This window comes from Gobio gobio (genome assembly GCF_949357685.1).
Source record: "Gobio gobio genome assembly, chromosome: 8".
Lineage (NCBI taxonomy): Eukaryota > Metazoa > Chordata > Actinopteri > Cypriniformes > Gobionidae > Gobio > Gobio gobio.
The window spans coordinates 23,310,755-23,332,651 of NC_137114.1; the positions used below are offsets into that span (position 1 = coordinate 23,310,755).

Consider the following 21,897-nt stretch of genomic DNA (forward strand, 5'->3'; position numbering starts at 1 on the left):
TGGTCTGAAAACAAAAAGACCTGGTTTGCTCCAGCTGAAGCTCATCTATTTATAGCCTCGTGCAGCAGGTGCGCCTATGACGTCACCGTCCGAGGCTATAAATACCTCCGGGTCAATTTCATTGACGTGTTTTCACACTATTTTCACAGCTGGTTATGTCAAAGACATTTCCCATTTGCATAAGCTTATGCAGCATTGAGTGTAGCTTTTGAAAGGGAACAAATCTGTTTGAATAAGGAAACTTTGTCATAATATCCTTTCAGTGGTTAAAGTTACCACATTCATTGCATGTGCTGCACATTATTTGTACCATTTAGTTTTATTACTTAATTTTTATTTTTCTATCCACCTTTTTAAGAATTTGAAAGATAATAAAGATGTTGTTTGTTAATGAGATCTCTGATTGTAGTCCTTGAAAACCAAATAAAGTAACTATCTACTAGATATCTATCTAGATATATTTATTTACAATCTATATTTATTTATAGATACATGGCTGTTGTAATGTTTATATTGAAAATAAATGTGGTGCGGTTTATTTATGATATGTATAGTCTTGATAAAGTCTCCACTGCATGTGAAGTGATCAATGTACACGTATTCCCTATGCTGAATACCCTGTGAAGTACACTTTGCAGGGCAATATTGTGCAGTTAGTGTGTGCTGCTGCCAGTGACTGGTGATGCTAGCTCGTAGAGATGCTAGGCTTCGCTTTCTGAATGTGGTGGGAGGAGTTCATGGAATGATCAAACAGGCAGTTTCCTACACTGGAGGGCAGTGAGAAAGAACTAGAGTGGAGAAAACTAGGTCATTTAACTTCATGAATGAATTTCTTCCTGACTAGTCAACTTAGTGGAAAGCAACTGTTTCAATCTCTCTTCTGCCCTCCCCCTCTTGTTTACTCACTCGCTCATGCTCCATCTTTCTGTCATTTCTCCCCACATCACCTCAGCTGGGCTCAGTGAAGGGCAACTTGACTGACCCCTTTCTTCCAGCAATGGCAGGGCGGTGTGTGTGTTTGTATTTGTGTCTATTAGTGTGTCTCTTGCCAACAGCAAGCACAAGTAATAGTTAATGGGGCAGCATGGGATGTATGCTAATTTTTAATCTCCCGTAAAGCTGGCTGAAGCTATAATTACGTCATTCTCTAGAGACTCTGGATCCCTGTGTGTGTGTGCGTGGATGGCTTTTTGTTATATAAAGGACATGACAGGGGTTTATATCAGCTTTGTGGTTGAACTCTGTGATACACAGATGAAAAGTCAGCAAGAATGACAAAATGATTTAACTTCTCATTCAGAGAAAGATCACAGCACCTCACCCAAGTGACAGAAAGAGGACAGAGGGGCTCGCATTCTCTCAGCAATTTTACACACAAACGTGTACACCTTGCAAGCACATCCCATTTACTTCTATTATAAATTTAGTTGATTATAATTACTGTACCCTAACTCTAAATGGGTGTTCACACTGACAACCATTTACAAAGACAAAGCACAAATCCATAACTCAATAATTTTTCGATAAAAGCACTTTTTAAAGTAACATAAGCAATAGTGACCATTGGTAATGCAGAGAATTTAAATAAAAAGCAACGGTAAGATACATAAAAAAGGTTGCAAATGAATTATGATATATAATAAGTTAATTATATACTTTTTGTGAGATAGAAAATCACAAATGTGAGTAATAAATGTACAATTGTCAGAGATCTAATTGCAATTTTGAGATATAAAATTGCGATTGTACAACGCAATTGTAAGATATAAAGTCACATTGTGAAATATAAAATCGCAAGATGACTGTTTTTATTTATTTTTTTATCAGAGGTGGAAATGAATGAAATCCTGCACACAACATGAAGGGGGAAGAACACAAGATATCATAGTCACAAATAAAAAATGTGTTCCCACAACTTATTAATTTCCTCCCTCATTTTAGGCGAATAGTTGGCAAGATTTAACTAAAATGAGGGAACAATATAAAACATATCCATGTATTAATACGTGGGAACAAATTATATATATATTCCACCCCAAATTTGGTGTAGGATAACCTTTACAGTATATTCTTATTCATAAGAATAGAGTATATTCATAAATTGCTAGTAAATTTCACAGATAATTACAAATCAGCAAAACACCAATTAACACATTGAATTAAACATGAAATTTAGAAGAAGAAAGACTGAATAGTGTTTTCTTGTAAAACAAATTCTAATAATCTTTGTTTTATGGAAATATAGTTTTTTTACAGTATACATTTCTGATATATATATGTTTTCCCCCGCATGTCATACAGGGCTCTGTAGAAAATGGCATTCATACCAATGCATAGAAACACAATGTTGCAACTGCCAACGTGTGTAAAGATACAGTGTTTCAGAGTTTTTTGTTAGTAATGGTTTTACTAAATGGTATTTTAACTAAAACATAAAAAACATGTTTGGGAAAATAGTACTGCTATTGTTTAGAAAATTGTTAGTCTGAAGTTTTATGGTTGGTGCCGATGCTCCCATGCTGCAGAAGCAGAATTATGTCTGGTGTGTGTGTGTGTGTGTGTGTGTGCACCTGGTATTCCCTACGTTATGGGAACCAAATGTCTTTATGAGGAAAACAGTTACACTGAAAATGTAAAAATGCATGGGTAGGTTTGGGATTGGGGAATAGAATATACAGTTTGTACAGCATAAAAATCATTATATCTATGCAAGGTCCCCATAAAACATGGAAACCAGTGTATATGTGTGTGTGTGTTATAAGTGAATTTGATGACTGTGACATGGCGAAATATAGGGCACTGTGTTCCAGAGGACAGCAGGTGCATGATGTACCTTCCTCTCACAGCACATCCATCTCTCTCTCTCTCACACACACTCTCTCTTTGAAGCAGAAACCGTCTTGTGATGTTGTTTCCCATCAAAAGATGTAGCAAATGCTCCATCTCTTATCTAGTATTACACTGCTGATTTAATATAGATGTGTATCTGTGTTTGTATGAGTACGATAATGCACTTATATTGATTTACCGCTAAATTAGATGTGAAATAGTCCTCGCCAATGAGATATACTGCAGATATACGCCTATAGGGACGCCAGATGCCAGATGTCATTAAGTTTAATACGATGCTGTTTAAAGAACACTGGTTATGATTTATTAAGGTTTTGCATGTATGGCACTAGCTCTGTCTCTCTATTAGTGCTATATAGGACATACATGTTCACTTGACACTAGGTCAACATGGAAGATATAAACATTAAAGCCATCACACATGCTCAAGCTGGGATCAAATAGATGTAGAGTACCAAATTTCTTAAAAAAATGATACTACTACATTTCCATGTTTTTGAACATGTATCAAATAATACCATCAAAGTGCCATGGTTTTACCATCTGATATCATCATTGTAGCCTACCATGGTATAATATATACTGACCCTGATAATCATCACAAATATGTATCACTTGCTCCATTTCTGTAAATCCATTTAATGAATGAATGACTCTCTGGCCCTGTCCAAAATAGCACCCTAAACCCTCACGGTCTTCCTCTGAGTCCGCACTTTCACGACGTAGTGCCGCTTTGACTGCCGGGAAGAAGTCCGCTGCGTAACCCGCACCAGTGCGGGCTCGGAACTGGTGAAGAACTCCTGCAGTTCCCGGATGTGAACTATTGAATTTTCTGTCGAATTTGAACCACTGAATTTGTGGAAGCTAATTTTTTAAAGCGAAATAAAATGGACCGAAAATTGCCTGATATTAATGAAAATGTGTGAAATGTTTTTAATTGAAATATTCACATCTTAAATATACAACCATGTTAAATTTCAGCCCATAAAAATGCAAGCCCTTAAAATACAACAAATTAAAATGCATATTTTTTTCAAGTAGTGCAATTCAACAAGCTTTTTTGTACTAATATTGACACTCTTTGGAAATATGAGCAAAGAAGGCTGTGAAAATAAAACTGCATTGTTTATCATTTTGATCTTTCATTCAAAAAATTGACAAAATTCTAACCTTTCATTGAAGTAAAACAATTGAAAGTGGGGGGAAAATGACATAAAAATAAATTAAAAAACATTCTCTGGTTCATGTTTGCCACAATTATTGGCACCCCTAGAAATTCTTATGAGTAAAATATCTCTGAAGTATATTCCCATTCATTTATAAAAAAAAAAATAATAGCACTCCAGGGTGACTAGGACCATTAAATTGTCCAGCCATGACTTCCTGTTCCACATGAGTATAAATACTGTATGAGGAAACACAAAGACTAAATTCCCTTAATCATTTATCACAATGAGTAAAACCAAATAATATAGTTCTGTGCAGCAAAAGATTGAGCTTCACAAAATAGAAAGTAGCTGTAAGAAAATAGCTAAAGCAATTCCTATTTCCACCATCAGGGCAATAATTAATGTTACAAATCGGCCTGGCAGAGGACATGTGTCTATATCATCCTGCACGGTGAAGAGAGTTTGAGTGGCCAAAGACTCTCCAAGGATCACAGATGGAGAATTGCAGAGATTAGTTGAGTCTTGGGGTCACAAAAATGTGTCACTGAGCACAGAATGAAGCTTCTGCCATGGCCGTGACCCTATAGAAAATGAGTGGGGTGAACTGAAGAGGAGAAGCAGCAACATGGATCTGGGAATCTGAAGGATCTGGAGAGATTCTGTAGGAGGAATGATCTCTGATCTCTTGTCAGGTGTTTTCCAAACTCATCAGGCATTATAGAAGAAGACTCAGAGCTGTTATCTTGGCAAAAGGAGGTTGCAATAATTGGGTGCCAATAATTGTGGCCAACGTGAACTAGAGAAAAACATATTTCCCCCGCACTTTCAATTGTTTTACTTCAATGAAAGGTTCGAATTTTGAATGAAAGATCAAAAGGATAAACAATGCAGATTTATTTTAATAATACATATTTTTGCTCATATTTACCAAAGGTGCCAATATTAGTGGAGGGCACTGTATATATCAAAGTACAATGGTATCACCATCTGATTGTGCCACAGTATCACCATAATTTGTGTAGAAAAGGGAAAGATGGAGAGAATTTTCTATACTACTGTGTTTTTTTTTTTGACATTATGCCATGGTATTGACTGTATATGTATATGAATATGGTATTCATTCAGTACTGTGGTATTTATCAAAGCACAATGATTTTACCATCTGATACTATCATGGCAAAACCATGGTATTTTTTGGATGAGGAATCATATGGAGGGTGTATGTACACGTACCATGGTCATACCGTTTAACATTGTAATTCCATGTATACTTTGAAATACCTTTTATATATCATTGGGTCAATCAGTATGATATATATCAAAGTACCATGATTTTATCATCTAATACCTTCATTGTACCATGGTACCGCCACAGTAAGAGTAGAAAAAGGAGAGTCCGATGGAGAGAGGATTTTCTATAGCATGAAATTGGAAGTTAAACAGGAAGAAGAAAAGAGGGTGGGTCTACGAGAAAGGGAATACGTAAACAAGTGAGATAAAAGACAGAATAGTAATGAGCAAAACAAGAAATGGTGCCAAAGTGGGGTGGGAAAGGAAGGCACGAGAGTAAAGGAGGGATGAGAGATGGGGGAAGTGTACTGTGGGAGCTCAGGGGAGAGAGAGAGAAGAGAAGGAGGAGAGATGTTGAGCTCTTTGAGGCTCCTCTGGAGGAATTATCTGTGGCCCCTTGGTGTGGTGGAAATGCCACAAAGCCTCAAGCTAAGTGTGTCAAACTCAAAAACACAATCTCTCTGTGTCTGTGTACATCAAGACATCATGATCCTGTATGATTTGAAATATATGCTCTGGGCACGATATGAAAGCAGAACAAATGTATGGGGGGAAAGGGTGGTTATGTGTTTGAAGTGGTAGAGCAAATCAGCACATTAGAATGATTTCTGAAGGATCATGTGACACTGAAGACTGGCGTAATGACGCTGAAATAAATGCACACTTGGTTGCGAATAAGAGACTTTCGAACAGAATACAAAATGAGGCTGCGTATGTTTGAGGTTGAATATACTGAAAAGGATGATGTGCTGTATGTAGTACAGTGAGGTTGGCTGCATTTCAAATTTCACTGCAAAGTGCAGGTTGATGTTTTTAGGGTTAATGTACTCTAAATGAGGTTGCGAACATTGCAAAATGAGGTCAAGTGCTCGAGTGGGGTTAGGTATGTTGTAATGTGCGCTTCAGCTTTGAATTTGAAAGAAAAGCACTTTGAAAGCTCAGCTCTCTGAGTGAGATCAAGTTAAGGGTTAAGGGAAGGCTAATGTGTGTGGAAATGAGTGTGTGTGGATTGGAATAGTAAAGTCCGTTGGGGCATTTGTTCACTGTATCATATAAAACTGCCTAGACCAGCACATTTAGTTTGCAGGATGTGTGTGAAAATGTTGTCTACATAAGCTTACAATAGAAAAATGTGCATCCACCAGTGGAACATTACATCACATCTTTGTGTGCATGTTGTGTATGGCGGCCATCACGACTCAAGTCTCCTGCTTGTCGACCTTGTAGCCGTGAACTTGTTTATAAAAGGCATCATCTGTGTTTTGGTTGATTCTGTCTGAAGCTGTCACCACCAGTAAAACACTTAGGCCCGGAATGTTGCCCATGGCAACGGTTGCCCCTGTTAGTATGACACTGCAGTCAGCGGGCAACCAATGAGAGGGTTTTGCTGGCTCAGGGTGACCAGTCAGAGGAAGAGAAAGAGTTGATGTCACTTGTTCTTAGAAAGATACTTGAGTATATTTACAGGTGTCTGGGAAAGTGAATATGAGGTGACCTTTTATCGGTGCGGGGATGTTAACAGCCATTTTCTGTTATGTAAAAAGACTGCACTGACTCATTACAGTGTACAAGTGAGCAGTGCTACAGTTAAGTGTGTATCAAGTCCTTCTCAAAGCAGCTCAGTCCACTCGACAGCCAGCTCGGTAATGCTATTTTCTGCTGTAACTGTCATAGACACGAAGATGAGCACTTATACCTAAATATTCAGATTAAAAGTATATATACTGTATATGTATTCAGATTAGTGCTTAATTAATATGGGGTTTTGAGTAAAAACGTCCATCACTTGATTTGTTTTCTTAATAAGAGCATGTGAAATGCTAAAATAATGTTTGATATCATTGATCTACCTTTTAAATATGTTTATGTCAGCTCTGGGTGAATGCAATTTTGCAATTTTTATGTTTTAAAGTGTTTTTTTTTAATTAAAATATACTTGTGCACTTTTTTTAAAGGAAAGGTTAAACCAATATACACAGGCATAACATTATGTGTAATATGGTACATAATATTGTGTTGGTCCCCCTTTTGCTGCCAAAACAGCCCTGACCCGTCGAGGCATGGACTCCACTAGACCCCTGAAGGTGCGCTGTGGTATCTGGCACCAAGATGTTAGCAGCATATCCTTTAAGTCCTGTAAGTTGTGGATTGGACTTGTTTGTTCAGCACATCCCACAGATGCTTGTTTGGATTGAGATCTGGGGAATTTGGAGGCCAAGTCAACACCTCAAACTCGTTGTTGTGCTCCTCAAACCATTCCTGAACCATTTTTGCTTTGTGGCAGGGCACATGATCCTGCTGAAAGAGGCCACAGCCACCAGGGAATACCGTTTCCATGAAAGGGTGCAGTTCTGATGCTCACATGCCCACTGTTGGTGCTTTCGGCGGTGCACAGGGGTCAGCATGGGCACCCTGATGACCCTAACTGACCTAGCCATCACAATTTGGCCCTTGTCAAACTCGCTCAAATCCTTACGTTTGCCCATTTTTCCTGCTTCTAACACATCAACTTTGAGGGAAAAATTTTCACTTGCTGCCTAATATAGCCCACCCACTAACAGGTGCCATGATGAAGAGATAATCAGTGTTGTTCAATTCCCCTCATTAAGTCATAATGTTATGCTTGATCGATGTGTGTGTGTGTTTAAATAACTGTTTTCTACATAATTGTTTTCTAAAATATAATTTGTTCCTGTGATGGCAAAGCCGAATTTTCAGCAGGCACTACTTTGATGAACAGAAGCTTCAAAGGATCCGCATTTAAAAATATTTGTTTGTAACAATCTAAAAGTCTTTAATGTCACTTTTATAAAATGCCATGTAAAATCTTATACAAATACATACATTTTACCATGTCAGATTAGGCTATAAAGCTATATATATTTTATATATATATATATATATATATATTATATATTTTATATATATATATATATATATATATATATATATATATATATATATATATATATATATATATATATATACATACATATGCCTGGTTTTTCTAGAATAAAGCCTAACGTAAAGCAAAAAAGCAAGATGTCCTTTACTACTGTCAACAAGTTGAATGATTTCTTTGTTTGTGCTTCTACTGTCTGTAGGTGTGTGGTGCATTTCTTTAATTTGTATGCATATGTTCATATAGTGAGCGATCATTCTTATAAAAATATCTACCATTTTTCCTGTCTATCTCTTCTGTGTGATGTGGAGTGCAGAAAGCAAGAGGATTTTGTGTGTGTGCAGCTCAAAGGAGGTCCTGCATGTGTAATGATCCATAAGAATAAGGCATGCATGAAAGAGACGGCAGAACAGAGGGGATTTGCATATAAAAGTGAATGCATGTAATGCATGCGTGTTTGTGTCTTTTGTTTTTTTGCTTTAGAAAAAATGTTGATTGTAGTAATATTTCACAATAAACCTTATAAATAGGTGACATCGATGATGTGCTTATAAGAACATTAAGCAGCATAACAATTTTCAACATTGATAATAATAATAAATGTTTCGTGAGCACCAAATCAGCATATTAGAATGATTTCTGAAGGATCATGTGACATCATGAGGAATCACAGGAAAAAAATAATAGAAAAAAGTTCTTTTAAACTGAAATAATATATCACGAAAATAAAACTTTAAAAATATGTAATTTTATATTGTCTTATTTCACAGTATTACTGTGATGCTTATATGGTCAATGTGCTTATATGATGTTTAATTGAGAGTGAGAGAACAAGAGAGGAGAGAGATCAAATCACTAACAAAAAGGTACCAAAAGTATCTTGCAGTATACTTGCATTCGGACACATTTCCAAATGCGAAATCAAGCTTGCATACAGCAGCTAGAAGCTGTTAATATGTTAACATATTACACAAATATTTACCGTCACATTTCTCTGTTTCCTTCCCGCTCTTCCCCGTGCTGAGCCCAGTGTTGACGGTCTCAGAGGAAGTGCTGAGTTTGGTGTTGGGATCTCGTCTGGGTTTGGGCGGGGGCTGTTTTCGTGAGGTGGGACTCCCCTCCTCATCTCCCCCTCCCACCGAGTGCAGAGACTGCGAGCGTACGGTGAAGCCCAGGCCGCAGGGAGGAGGAACGCGGTCCTGAGGGGCCGGCATCGTCATGAAGCCCATACGAAAGTGTTTGCCTGCGTATCCTCCTCCTTCTGTCGCACGGGCCACATCCTCGCCGATCCTGAGGAGAGAAAGAGAATTTACTTTAGCATTTCACAAAGTTTAAAATTTGAACTATGAACCTTTGACCCCATATACTTCCAGAAACCTGGATGGATTTCAGCATCCATCAGATCAGACCAATGTTCTTGAATAGAGCAAAATTGAACTAGTATTATACAATATATACATATGTATACACCGCTGTTCAAAAGTTTGGGGTCAGTAAGCTTTCTTTAAAGAAATTAATACTTTTATTCAGTAAGGACACATTAAATTGATCAAAAGTTACAATAAATACATTTATAATGTAACAAATGTTTTCTCTTTCGAATACATTTTGTACTTTTAGTCTGAAATTTCAACGATGGTAATAAGAAACTTCTTGATCATCAAATCATCATATTAGAATGATTTCTGAAAGATCATGTGACACTGAGGACTGGAATAATGACCCTGAAAATTCAGCTTTGCATTACAGGAATAAATTATATTTTTAAATATATTAAAGTAGAAAACAGTTATTTTAAATTGTAATAATATTTCACAATATTACTGACTTTACTGTATTTTTAATTAAATATAAGCAGTCTTGATGAGCATAAGAGACTAAGAAAATCTTACCCATCGCATTAAGCAATACAAATGTGTCAAAATATTCCACGTTTGAAATGTAAGAATGCTACTGAGGAAAGGCGAATTCACTTCATCCATCTATCTGTTCTCTCATAACTTATTGAATCTATCTAGCTTAAAAGTAATTTCTGCATAATCCAATTTGGAGCAATTTGGCTGGATTTTACGATGATTTCTGCATCAAATATCCCATAAAAATTGAGTTACTTTCATCTGTTTGTTCATGAGAAAGTGCGAGAGAGAGAGAGAGAGAGAGAGAGAGAGAGAGAGAGAGAGAGAGAGAAGGGGGCAGTCAGTTCAAATGCTGTCTCTCAAATTCTCTCTCTCTGAGAAAAACTAATCATACTAAAGGGCAGACAGGATTTACTCTCGTTGGCTTTAAGTAACCATTCACACACACACACACACACACACACACACACACACACACACACACGCACTGTGAGTGTGTAATCAGAGGGGAGGGTGTGGTGCTGTGGTGGATCATAAAGAATGATTGAGAGTCTGTCTGCCAACCTCACTGCACCAGCGTCCCTCATCTCTCCACATCCTCTCTCTCTTTCTCTCGTTCTCTATTTCCATCCTTTCATCCACGTGTTTTGTCATCTGTCTTGTTTTTCCTGTACAGTCTGCAATTTCCCCCTCCCTCTCGGTTGTCACACTTCACACTGTCGTGTGTTGCCAGTCATTTGTAGTCACACCTTTTTTTCACATAACATCAAAATTATGTTACCAAATGGTAAAACAATTAACATTGCAATGCCCAAGACAGAAAAACAAATTGAGGCTTCAGTTGAAAGCCTAAATCGCCAGCAAATGTAGTCTCTTACCTTCTCGTTTTTTTTCTTTGTCAATCACTTCTACACTGCCATTCAAAAGTTTGGGAATTAATAGTTTTCTTCAGCAAGGATGCATTAAATCGATCAAAAATGACAGTACAGACTTTTATAATATTACTAAATATTTTGATTTCTTTTGAACTTTCACAACAATATTAAGCAGCGCAACTGTTTTTAGTATATTAAAATGGTCAGCACTGGCTGTTTTTATGTGTGCCGTGCCTTGCCTAATGATTTCTGATGGATCATGTGACACTGATTAATGATGCTGAAAATTTAGCTTTGTCATCACAGGAATAAATTACATTTTACAATATATTAAAATAGTAAATGGTTATTTTAAATTGTAATAATCATTTAAAATATTACTGTCTTCTTTCAAAAACATTAAAAAAATCTGAGTGTCTATTTACACTGCACATTACACATATATTTACACATATATACAAGTGCAAATTGTTGGCAAATGCTTTTTGCACTAACACCGCCCACTGACGTCTGGTTTTGCCAGACAAAAGGACGGAAGACACTGGTTTGTGTACAGCAGCAATAAGGTAAAAAGCCTGGCAGAAAGTTTTGACGCAAATCCATCCAAGGTTCGATTCCGCCTTTTGCCGAACTCGCTCTAATCCCATTTCCCATCACATATCAGATCGGAAAGGCATTTATTTTCAATAAAAATGAAGAAAATATTCGAAATAAAAGTGTCTAACGTGTGTTTATCGCGTTTATCGGTTAGTGTTTAGTGAGGGCTTTATTGTCCCAATAAGGCTGCATTCATTTAATAATTTTAACGAATATAATCATTTACACTCTTTTATTATTGCTTACTGTTTAATGTATGAAAAATATGAAAATATGGTATTTACACTTGGTATAAATAGCATCTATCGCTATTTGCACTTAGTGACAAAAAAAATTTGTTCAATGTGTTGTCATTTAAACCCCCTCCACATTTATTTTATCCTCAGAAAATAATGTGGCATCATTTCAGTAGGAGACCAGCTCATTATGGTGACTTCGCTGATGGATGTTCACATTAGCACACTAGTGTAGTGCTTACTATTCCTGCTGACAACACCAGCTTAGACCAGCATGAAGTACTACAGTATGTTGGTCCAGGCTAGTTTATGCTGACTAGATTGGTGCTTGCCTGTTTGTGTAAGTGTGTCAGGTTTTGCCTAGTTTGTGTGGAGCAAATGTCCCCACATGGTAGTAAAAACGGAAATCAGTTAAATTGTGGGGAGCAGCTAATGGCCCCCAGAAGAAAAATAGCTTGATAAACATACTAAATAATGTCTTAATGAAGATGCTGAAAGGTTTGTGTGAGGGTTTAAGGGTCGGGTTGGGGACATAACATATCATCCGCTCAGTACAATTCAATAGATGGATTTATATGGAAAGTCTCTTCCATGATAGAATAACAAACGCGTGTATGTGATGGGTTAAAGGTCATGAGAATAGCGGTTAGTAGGGCAGAGCTTGGATTTCTAAAGCTAATGGATGTGCAGTGATTAGTTTGCCTGTATACGTAGATACAGAGGATGAACGTGAAATATGATCAAAATATGTGAAATATTGTACACACATACATGCACGGTTTTGTACTTTATCTCCCTGTTTCAAACACAAACTAGTCTCTACACTCTAAAAAAAAAAAGGTTCTATATTGCACCAAAAATGGTTCTTGGCTCGTAATCATAGGGGAACCTTTTTTAGTGCTATATAGCACCAATTTTGGTGCTTCAGTGGTTCTTCAGCGGTTCTTCAGAGGTTCTTCACCGGTTCTTTGACTAAGGTGCTATATAGCACCTCTGAAGAACCGCTGAAGAACCACTGAAGCACCAAAATTGGTGCTATATAGCACTAAAAAAGGTTCCCCTATGATTACGAGCCTTTTTTTTTAGAGTGTATGGAGAAGCAGGTATGCCTGAAGCCGCTATGTAAGCTGTCTATGTGTGTGTGTGTGTGTGTGTGTGTGTGTGTGTGTGTGTGTGTGTGTGTGTGTGTGTGTGTGTGTGTGTGTGTGTGTGTGTGTGTGCAGTACCGTGTTATGTTTGTCTGTATTGATCAGAGCTCAGTAAATAAACTTCTGTCTTTGCCTGTCCAGCAGTTCACACCCATCAACCCTGCTCTAATACATCAACCTATCATCCTAGTCTCCAATCTTTATCCTGCATTATTTTTTCCCTTACATTCTGTCATTTTAAAATATTTTTTGTCAGCCTCTTTCTTTTCCATCCCCATCCCCTTTTGTCTTGTCTGTTCATCCAGACAGCTCTCTAGAGTAATATGACTGTTTTTCTCTCTCATCCTTCTACCAAGGTAATGCACCAATCAAAGTGACCTTTTCTTGACCTTCGCTGATATGTCAATGCCCATGTTATTGATCTGAGGATGTGTAGATTTTTTCCTCAAAGACCGCCCTTCTGTAGCATTTCTCATTTGTTTGTGTTGTTGACGTTTACAAGAGGTCGTAGTGACACTGTTTATGCCAGTGTAGACGATACCATTGACTGCGGTTTGCGTTAGACACTAAATTGCTTTCAGGGCTTCTGGCTGCTGCTATGGCAACCATGTCAAAACTATTTCCAGGCAATTTATCGAACATGAATTATCATTAATATCTGTGTTAGACAGTTCACTTCCTCCCTCTACTATACAGTAAAGATGCAAACATGTACACACAGTCACACACACACCACACGCACACACACATACTACTACTACTACTACTACGATGAATATAACAACTGTCAAGACATGTCCAGGTTGTTTTTTATCCCTAAATAAAAAAGTAAAAAATAAGACATTATATGAAAATTAAGCCTATTTTTTTTAGAACTGCAATATCTTACTGATATTCTTCTGTAAAAATACAGAAGGGAGCTTGAAAACCAGGCTTTATTGTCCCTGAATGGCACACAAAACAAACGTGCAGTTTTACCATACCAATCACGTAACACAAAGGAAGGTATGGAAACACAGAAAGGACGATTTGCATTTTGTAAATACACAACAAGAACCATCAAGATCTGCATAGGACATAATTTTCATGACAATAGAGCACCTCCATATAATATATCAAATATTATAGAATACTTTTTGCATCATATAATATTTATTATTATTTGTATATATTTTGTTATATTTTTATGATTTATTTATTATTGTTATCAATTTGAGTTTACAAAAAGTGAAATAGCGCCTGGACATAATTGTTTTCATTATTGTATGACATGCAAATGATATTTTGAAAATAATGTCACATTAAAAAAAAAAAAAAGCTTGATGGCCCTAATTAAATTTTCTTTATTCAAAATATAATGTATTATGGTTTTCAAATGAGTGAAATATAACAAGATTCTTTGCATTATTTTCATGATAATTAAGCACATCCACCCCTCCCCCAATTCTTATTCGCCAATTGTTATGTGTAACAATGACCATTCATTAATAAAAAAATAATGCTATAATAGTTCAATTGTAAATTATAGTACATTTGTAAAGTAAATACTTATTATTTGTGTATTTTATATTTATTATTACTTTCATGTTTTTTATTTTTATGATTTAATGAACTATTTAGTGTCACATCTGTTTTTGTTCATGTCTTCTTGTCTTACTATCTCTTAGTCATGTCATGTGTTTCCCTTGCTCCTTATGAGATTGTGTCATGTGCTCCCCTTGCTTCATGTGTTATGTTAGGTGTGTTCGACTTGAAGCGGCACTGTGAAGACCAATCGATGTATGACATCAAATTATCGCAAGAGCGATTTAGAGATCAGGCCATATGTCTTCGAATTGCTCTTGTGGTACTTTGATGTTATACACCACAGTGCCGCTTCATGACCAACACACCTGTTTTCATTGCTTGTTCTAAGGTGTGTTCGATATCAACTGTGGCTGGATGCAATTGATTGGCGAGAGTAGCCGCGTGCAGGCGGGGAGAAGTCAGACACTTTCTGCCTCCCGTTGTTGGTCAGTTTGTGTTTGTTCAAGTTTATTTCATGGTTCTAGACAAGTCAGTCTTTGTTTATCTAGCATTTATTTTGATCCAGTTTTGTTAAATAAATCTGCACATGGGTTCAGTTCAACTTGCCTCCAGTGGATTGATTACAGAAAGCTAGACCTATATCAATAAACCCAGCAGTTTGTTTATTGCGCCTTCATCAAGGTGACCGCCATTGTAGAATATGTTGAGGAGTTTGTGGATTTTAATGACAAGGCACTCAAGGACATTTTCCATTGTGGACTAAATGAGCACCTAGCTTATTTAATGCCTCACCATACCTCTCACTTGACTCTGGTGCAGTATATTGACTTTGCCCTTTTGCTGAGCGGTTCATCATTTACTGCTGGAGTGGCTGAGGAGGAGCTCAATGCTCTTTCAGTAAATGCCACGCCAGTGTCTTGTCACATCATGGCCGTCACGCCAGAGTCTCTTCACGTCATGGCCGTCATGCCAGAGTCCCAGCATCATGGTCGCTCATAGGGGGTCGATCATGAACTGTCTATGCCCCATGTCACTGCCAGAAGGACTGCCCAGGTTCTTGTTCAACACCGGCCTGGACGTTTCCATCTCTACTGGCCTCACCACAACCACCTGATCCTCGACCATGATCCTCCATAATGTGGTCCTTCACCCCATGGTCCAGACCCGCCATTTTTAAACGGCCCAGGCCCGCCACTGCTTCACGGCCCTAGTCCGCAACTGCTCCATGGTCCAGGCCCGCTTCTCCTCCACGGCTCTGGCCTGTCTCTCCTCCACGGCCCCGGCCGCCTCTCCTCCATGGCCCTGGCCTGCCTCTCCTCCACGGCTCTGGCCGTATCTCCTCCACGGCCCTGGCCTGTCTCTCCTCCACGGCTCTGGCCTGTCTCTCCTCCACGGCCCTGGCCTGCCTCTCCTCCACGGCCCTGGCCTGCCTCTCCTCCACGGCCCTGGCCGTCTCTCGTCCACGGCCCTGGCCTGTCTCTCCTCCACGGCTCTGGCCTGTTTCTCCTCCACGGCCCTGGCCGTCTCTCCTCCACGGCCCTGGCTGTCTCTCCTCCACGGCTCTGGCCCGTCTCTCCTCCACGGCCCTGGCCCGTCTTTGCTCCACGGCCCCGTCCGCCTCTCCTCCATGGCCCTGGCCTGTCTCTCTTCCACGGCCCTGGCCCGCCTCTCCTCCATGGCCCTGGCCTGCCTCTCCTCCATGGCCCTGGCCTGTCTCTCCTCCACGGCCCTGGCCGTCTCTCCTCCACGGCTCTGGCCTGTCTCTCCTCCACGGCCCTGGCCCGTCTTTGCTCCACGGCCCTGGCCTGTCTCTCTTCCACGGCCCTGGCCCGCCTCTCCTCCATGGCTCTGGCCTGCCTCTGCTCCACGGCCCTGGGCGGTCTCTCCTCCACGCCCCTGGCCCGCTTCTGCTCCACGGCCCTGGCCCTGGCCCTCCTCTCCTCCACAGCCCTGGCCCTCCTCTCCTCCACGGCCCTGGCCCTCCTCTCCTCCATGGCCCTGGCCCTCCTCTCCTCCATGGCCCTGGCCCTCCTCTCCTCCATGGCCCTGGCCCTCCTCTCCTCCATGGCCCTGGCGCTCCTCTCCTCCACGGCCCTGGCCCTCCTCTCCTCCATGGCCCTGGCCCTCCTCTCCTCCACGGCCCTGGCCCTCCTCTCCTCCATGGCCCTGGCCCTCCTCTCCTCCACGGCCCTGGCCCTCCTCTCCTCCATGGCCCTGGCCCTCCTCTCCTCCACGGCCCTGGCCCTCCTCTCCTCCATGGCCCTGGCCCTCCTCTCCTCCACGGCCCTGGCCCTCCTCTCCTCCACGGCCCTGGCCCTCCTCTCCTCCATGGCCCTGGCCCTCCTCTCCTCCATGGCCCTGGCCCTCCTCTCCTCCATGGCCCTGGCCCTCCTCTCCTCCACGGCCCTGGCCCTCCTCTCCTCCATGGCCCTGGCCCTCCTCTCCTCCACGGCCCTGGCCCTCCTCTCCTCCACGGCCCTGGCCCTCCTCTCCTCCATGGCCCTGGCCCTCCTCTCCTCCATGGCCCTGGCCCTCCTCTCCTCCACGGCCCTGGCCCTCCTCTCCTCCACGGCCCTGGCCCTCCTCTCCTCCACGGCCCTGGCCCTCCTCTCCTCCATGGCCCTGGCCCTCCTCTCCTCCATGGCCCTGGCCCTCCTCTCCTCCATGGCCCTGGCCCTCCTCTCCTCCATGGCCCTGGCCCGCTTCTCCTCCATGGCCCTGGCACGCCACTACTCCACCACCATCCTGGACTTTTTGGGTTTTGATTTGATGTTTTGTTTCATATTGCTCCGTATTAATATAATTATTTTGGGTTTACTTTATAACAGTAATTTGAAAATTGTGTTCATGTTATGAAAATAATGTCACATTGGAAATGAAATATAACCTGGACATTTCTTTGTGAGATTTACCAACCTGATTTAACACCACAATAAAGAAAGTTTCCTTGTCTAAATTGAAGTATGGTATAGAAAAACTCCTAATATATATACTTATATACAGAGAAACATGCGTAGGTGCATCTATAGAACATTTGTGCATATAAATTCATATTCATTTCCCAATCCAATCATATTCAAATTCATTTTAAGCCTCTCCAACATGCACACACTCATATATTAGAGTGAGGTGAGGTGAGGTGTAACAGGATTTATGGTATTATGTAGGTCCCATAAGGTCACCAGATCCAGATTTTCCATTGTGTGTGTGTCCTTGGATGAGTTTCTCTATGTGTGTGATAACAGTTGAGTGACACATCCAAACCTGCCTTTTGTTGTGGGAGTGTGTGCATGTGTCCTCAGGGGCTAGCAGTCTAAATTTAGAGACGAGAGGGAGACGAGGACCAAGCCCACTGTTGCCATAGAAACTCACCCCTCTGTCTCCATGGTGACAGACCCTGTTTTTTTCCCTCTCTAGGCTGAGGAGGTATGACTTTAGGCCCTCCCACATCAGTGTTTATACGTGTGTGTTTTGATCCTCTTTCATGAGTTATATTAATGAAATTTCATCTGCATTCTGTAATCCTGATTGTTTAATCTCACTAAAACGCCTCCAAGAGAGAGACAAACCACAGATGAACTTGATCACTCTGTGTGTGTGTCATTGACCTCCTCTCCTCATGAAGAACACCCTACTTACGCCCCATTACTGTGGTAAGAGGACCCACGCTGGATGAAAAGGGGGCCCACCACTTAGACCTCTCAGAGAGATGCTAAAGAGGAGGAAAGAATCTGAGGTTCGATTACAGGGTACAAACAGGGGAAATATAGCGTTAAAGGGGCAGCAGAAGAGAAAATGAGGGGGTTGAGAGGACAAGTTGCTTACAAAGAGAGAGTGGAAGGATAAAAGTGGAATGAAGCAGGCAGAGAGGGTAAAGGAATGTGAAATGAAAGTCAAGTCAAATTTATATAGCGCTTTACAATACAAATAGTTTCAAAGCAGTTTTACAGAATATCATGATGTTGTTTATAATATCTTAATATCTTCATGCTTTATTAGGGTTGGGCGATATACCAGTAGACACGATTAACCGGTAGACATTTTGGACTAAAGTCCATCAGGGTTATGCAGACGTGACGTTACCACGAAAGCTTATCAGTTGAATTAAGCCTTGCTATTTAAAAACAAGTGATTTTAAACTGTTCAAGCACAATAAGCAGCGAAAGAGGACTCATTTTGGCATATGCACACGCTGTCCCAGAGACTGTTTCGGATCACACACACCTGAAACGTGCGCACATAAGACACTGCTCATACAGCGTGTGAGTACTGAACGGAGTTCACAGTCAAATACACACACTTACATGTCAAAATGCCTGTCTTTGCGAATATCCTTGTAAACAGTCGTTTATGTCTTAAGTGAATGTAAACAGTTGAGAAAGAAAGTGTATGTGTACCAGTAGGCTAAATTAGATCAGTGCATTCGGTCTTAAAGTGACAGCAGCCTAATATATCTCCTGCTGTCTTTGGCAATAATGTCATTGCTCTTGACTTACATTTGTACATTTATTCTTATCAAAGTTACAAAATTGATTATTTAGTTTACACAGTGAAGACTATGCAGTGTTTTTTATATTTGATTACTTTATACAATTTATGTAGTAGCCTATTTAAAGGACTATCTAATGTTTGAAGATTTTCTGGTAGGTCTATAAACAACTTAGAGTCACATTGACATATAGTTTACATGTTGCCATATTGACATAGTCACATAGTTTTATAGTCACATTGACATATAGTTTACATTTTGTGACGGCACAAGCAATCAAGCAGTTGAGATATGCTATATTATATATATCGCCTTATGTAAGTACACTGTATGTATGCAGATAAAATTGAACATAATTGTATAGACCTTATTTATAGCAGCGCCATGACAGATATGAATGCGAGGCTGCGAGGGATAGACTGAACGTGTTTTCAATGGCATCCGCTGTAAAAAAAAAAGCTCCTAGATAACTTATAATTTTCCATTGCTCATGTTGCTCAGTTTTTGTCTACTGAAATGTACTGTAAATATATTTATTTGCAGTTTTTCGACAGCAGAACAATCCAAAAACACATTAAATAACAGTATATCCCATTGAGATCTACGTCTATCCCTCACAGCCTCGCTTTCCTTCTCGTAAAAGATATCCTACTTGTATCCCAAATATCAGGCTGTTGAGATTATTTGCTAGTACATATTGCTATGTGAGTGTACTGTATGCATCTATGTATCACTGTGAGATAAAACAGTTTGCATTTTGTGACGATATAAACAATCATGCAGCCGATTTATTACATATTATTTGGATATCAGCTATTATCATTTTATATACCTTTTCCCTCAGAAATACATCACTACTGAAGTAAAATGGGTTGCATACAGCATTTTGTGGATCCAAATTTAGCTGCTTAGAAGTCAAAATAACAACAAAGGAGAATACAAATGCAGTGGAATATTATAACACACACCAACTCACACCTCGGGCCGCTGTTAGATAGATCAGAGCATCCTTTTGTGTCTGTCTTTTATTAGATTGGCAGAACTGTCTGTTCTAAATTACTCTCTGTCGCTCTCGCTCGCACACATGCACATCAGAATGGCCAAAGCTATTTCCTCATTGACTTCATGAGCTTAGGACCAGTGACCTTTATCTCCCTGCCTCTCTCTCTCTCTCTCTCTCTCTCTCTCTCTCTCTCTCTCTCTCTCTCTCTCTCTCTCTCTCTCTCTCTCTCGCTCTTTGCACACGTGGCCGACTAACAAATGTTAAAGAGCACAACATACAAGTGGCATTAATATTAACTAGACTTTTACATTTTCGTTAAGAAACTCACTGCCATGATGTCGAGGTATTGTGGATGGTTGCCATGTCGTTGCTCTTTGGTTGCTAAGGAAGTGGTTCTCAATTGGCCGGGGCCAACTAGGGGGCCTCAGGATTACTTAAAAATATTTCAATTATTAAATTATTATTAATAATAAAATAAAATGATACGTTTGATCACTTTAATAGCTAGCAAAAAGAGTGCAGAACGACGGCTGAATTATAAATACTTTGATTTAGGGGTTTGTTCAAATCCCTAAGTATGAACAATAGTAATAGCCAATATCATTTATTCTGTGCAATATTCACATTTACATCCGTCTATCTCTAGCCATGTGTACCTCTTGATAGCTTCCTCCTGCCGTCTCTTCTTCTGGTTTTTCTCCTGTAAGTATGTCCACTGTGTCTGGTTGCGGACGCGGTCACTCTCTCGAGCGATGTCGGAGGCGTTCTGGATAACCAGCTCGTCATACGCCCTCAGACCACTGTCCTCCACGTACTGTAGGAAACGGGTGCACTCGTCTTCCCCTGAATCCATCCTTCAGCACAGCAGAGAGACTGCCTGAAAGATAGATGAAGAGAGAGAGAGAGAGAGAGAGAGAGAGATGAGTGTCTCACACACAATGGCATACTGTCCTCTTGAGAGCTTTCTTTAAAAAACACAATGAACTTTGGAGGTACAGGTGGGCTGTGAATACACACACACACACACACACACACACACACACACAAAGGTGTTCTCTGAGGAATATCCTTTAACACTGAAGAGCATGATTCACTGCAGGGAAAGGGCAAGAGCTAGCATGTTTAACACACATGTTTATCTTAGCTATGTAAAATGAGGATAGAGGATATGACAGAGAGATAGATTAGTTATATATACAACTATCTGTCGGTCTGTCTGTCTGTTGGTCTGTCTGTCGTTCTGTATGTATGTCTGATATACAGTATTTACCCTTCAAATATATTTTAGTTAGTCATTGAGTTTATACTTGATAGTTACTTTATCTATCTATTGTTCAGTCAATCCATCCATCCAATCATCCATCTATTGTTCAGTCAATCCACCCATCCCTCCATCCATTCATCCATTGTTCAGTCAATCCATCCATCCCTCCATCCATTGTTCAGTCAATCCATCCATCCATCCCTCCATCCATTGTTCAGTCAATCCATCCATCCATCCATCCCTCCATCCATTGATCAATCAATATATCAATCCCACCATCCATTGTTCAGTCAATCCACCCATCCCTCATCCATTCATCCATTGTTCAGTCAATCCATCCATCCATCCCTCCATCCATTGTTCAGTCAATCCATCCATCCATCTATCTATCTATCTATCTATCTATTGTTCAGCCAATCCATCCATCCATTGCTCAACCAATACCCCCATTGTTTAGTCAATCAATCCATCCATCCATCGTTCAGTCAATCCATCCACCCATTCCTCCATCTTTTGTTCAGTCAATTCATCCATCCATTCATTGTTCAATTAATCCATTCATCTATTGTTCAGTCAATCCCTCCATTCATACATCTAATGTTCAGTCAATCCACCCATCCCTCCCTCCATCCATCCATCACATCCATCCATTAAGTCAATCCATCCATCCATCCATCTATTGTTCAGTCAA

At 40.1% G+C, this 21,897-nt stretch overlaps 1 protein-coding gene across 1 annotated transcript in view; it reads right to left on the minus strand.

Moving 5' to 3' along the window:
• Window positions 1-21,897, minus strand: part of nyap2a (neuronal tyrosine-phosphorylated phosphoinositide-3-kinase adaptor 2a) — a gene marked incomplete at its 3' end in the record, with an annotated part of 56,980 nt that overhangs the window by 31,095 nt on the left and 3,988 nt on the right. Inside the window, exons 2-3 of the mRNA XM_079823722.1 lie at window positions 20,599-20,819; window positions 9,194-9,501 (exon numbers count right to left, since the gene is read on the minus strand). Coding sequence (XP_079679848.1) covers window positions 9,194-9,501; window positions 20,599-20,795 — 505 coding nt within the window. The 5' untranslated portion in view covers window positions 20,796-20,819. The remainder of the gene's footprint in view (window positions 1-9,193; window positions 9,502-20,598; window positions 20,820-21,897) is intronic.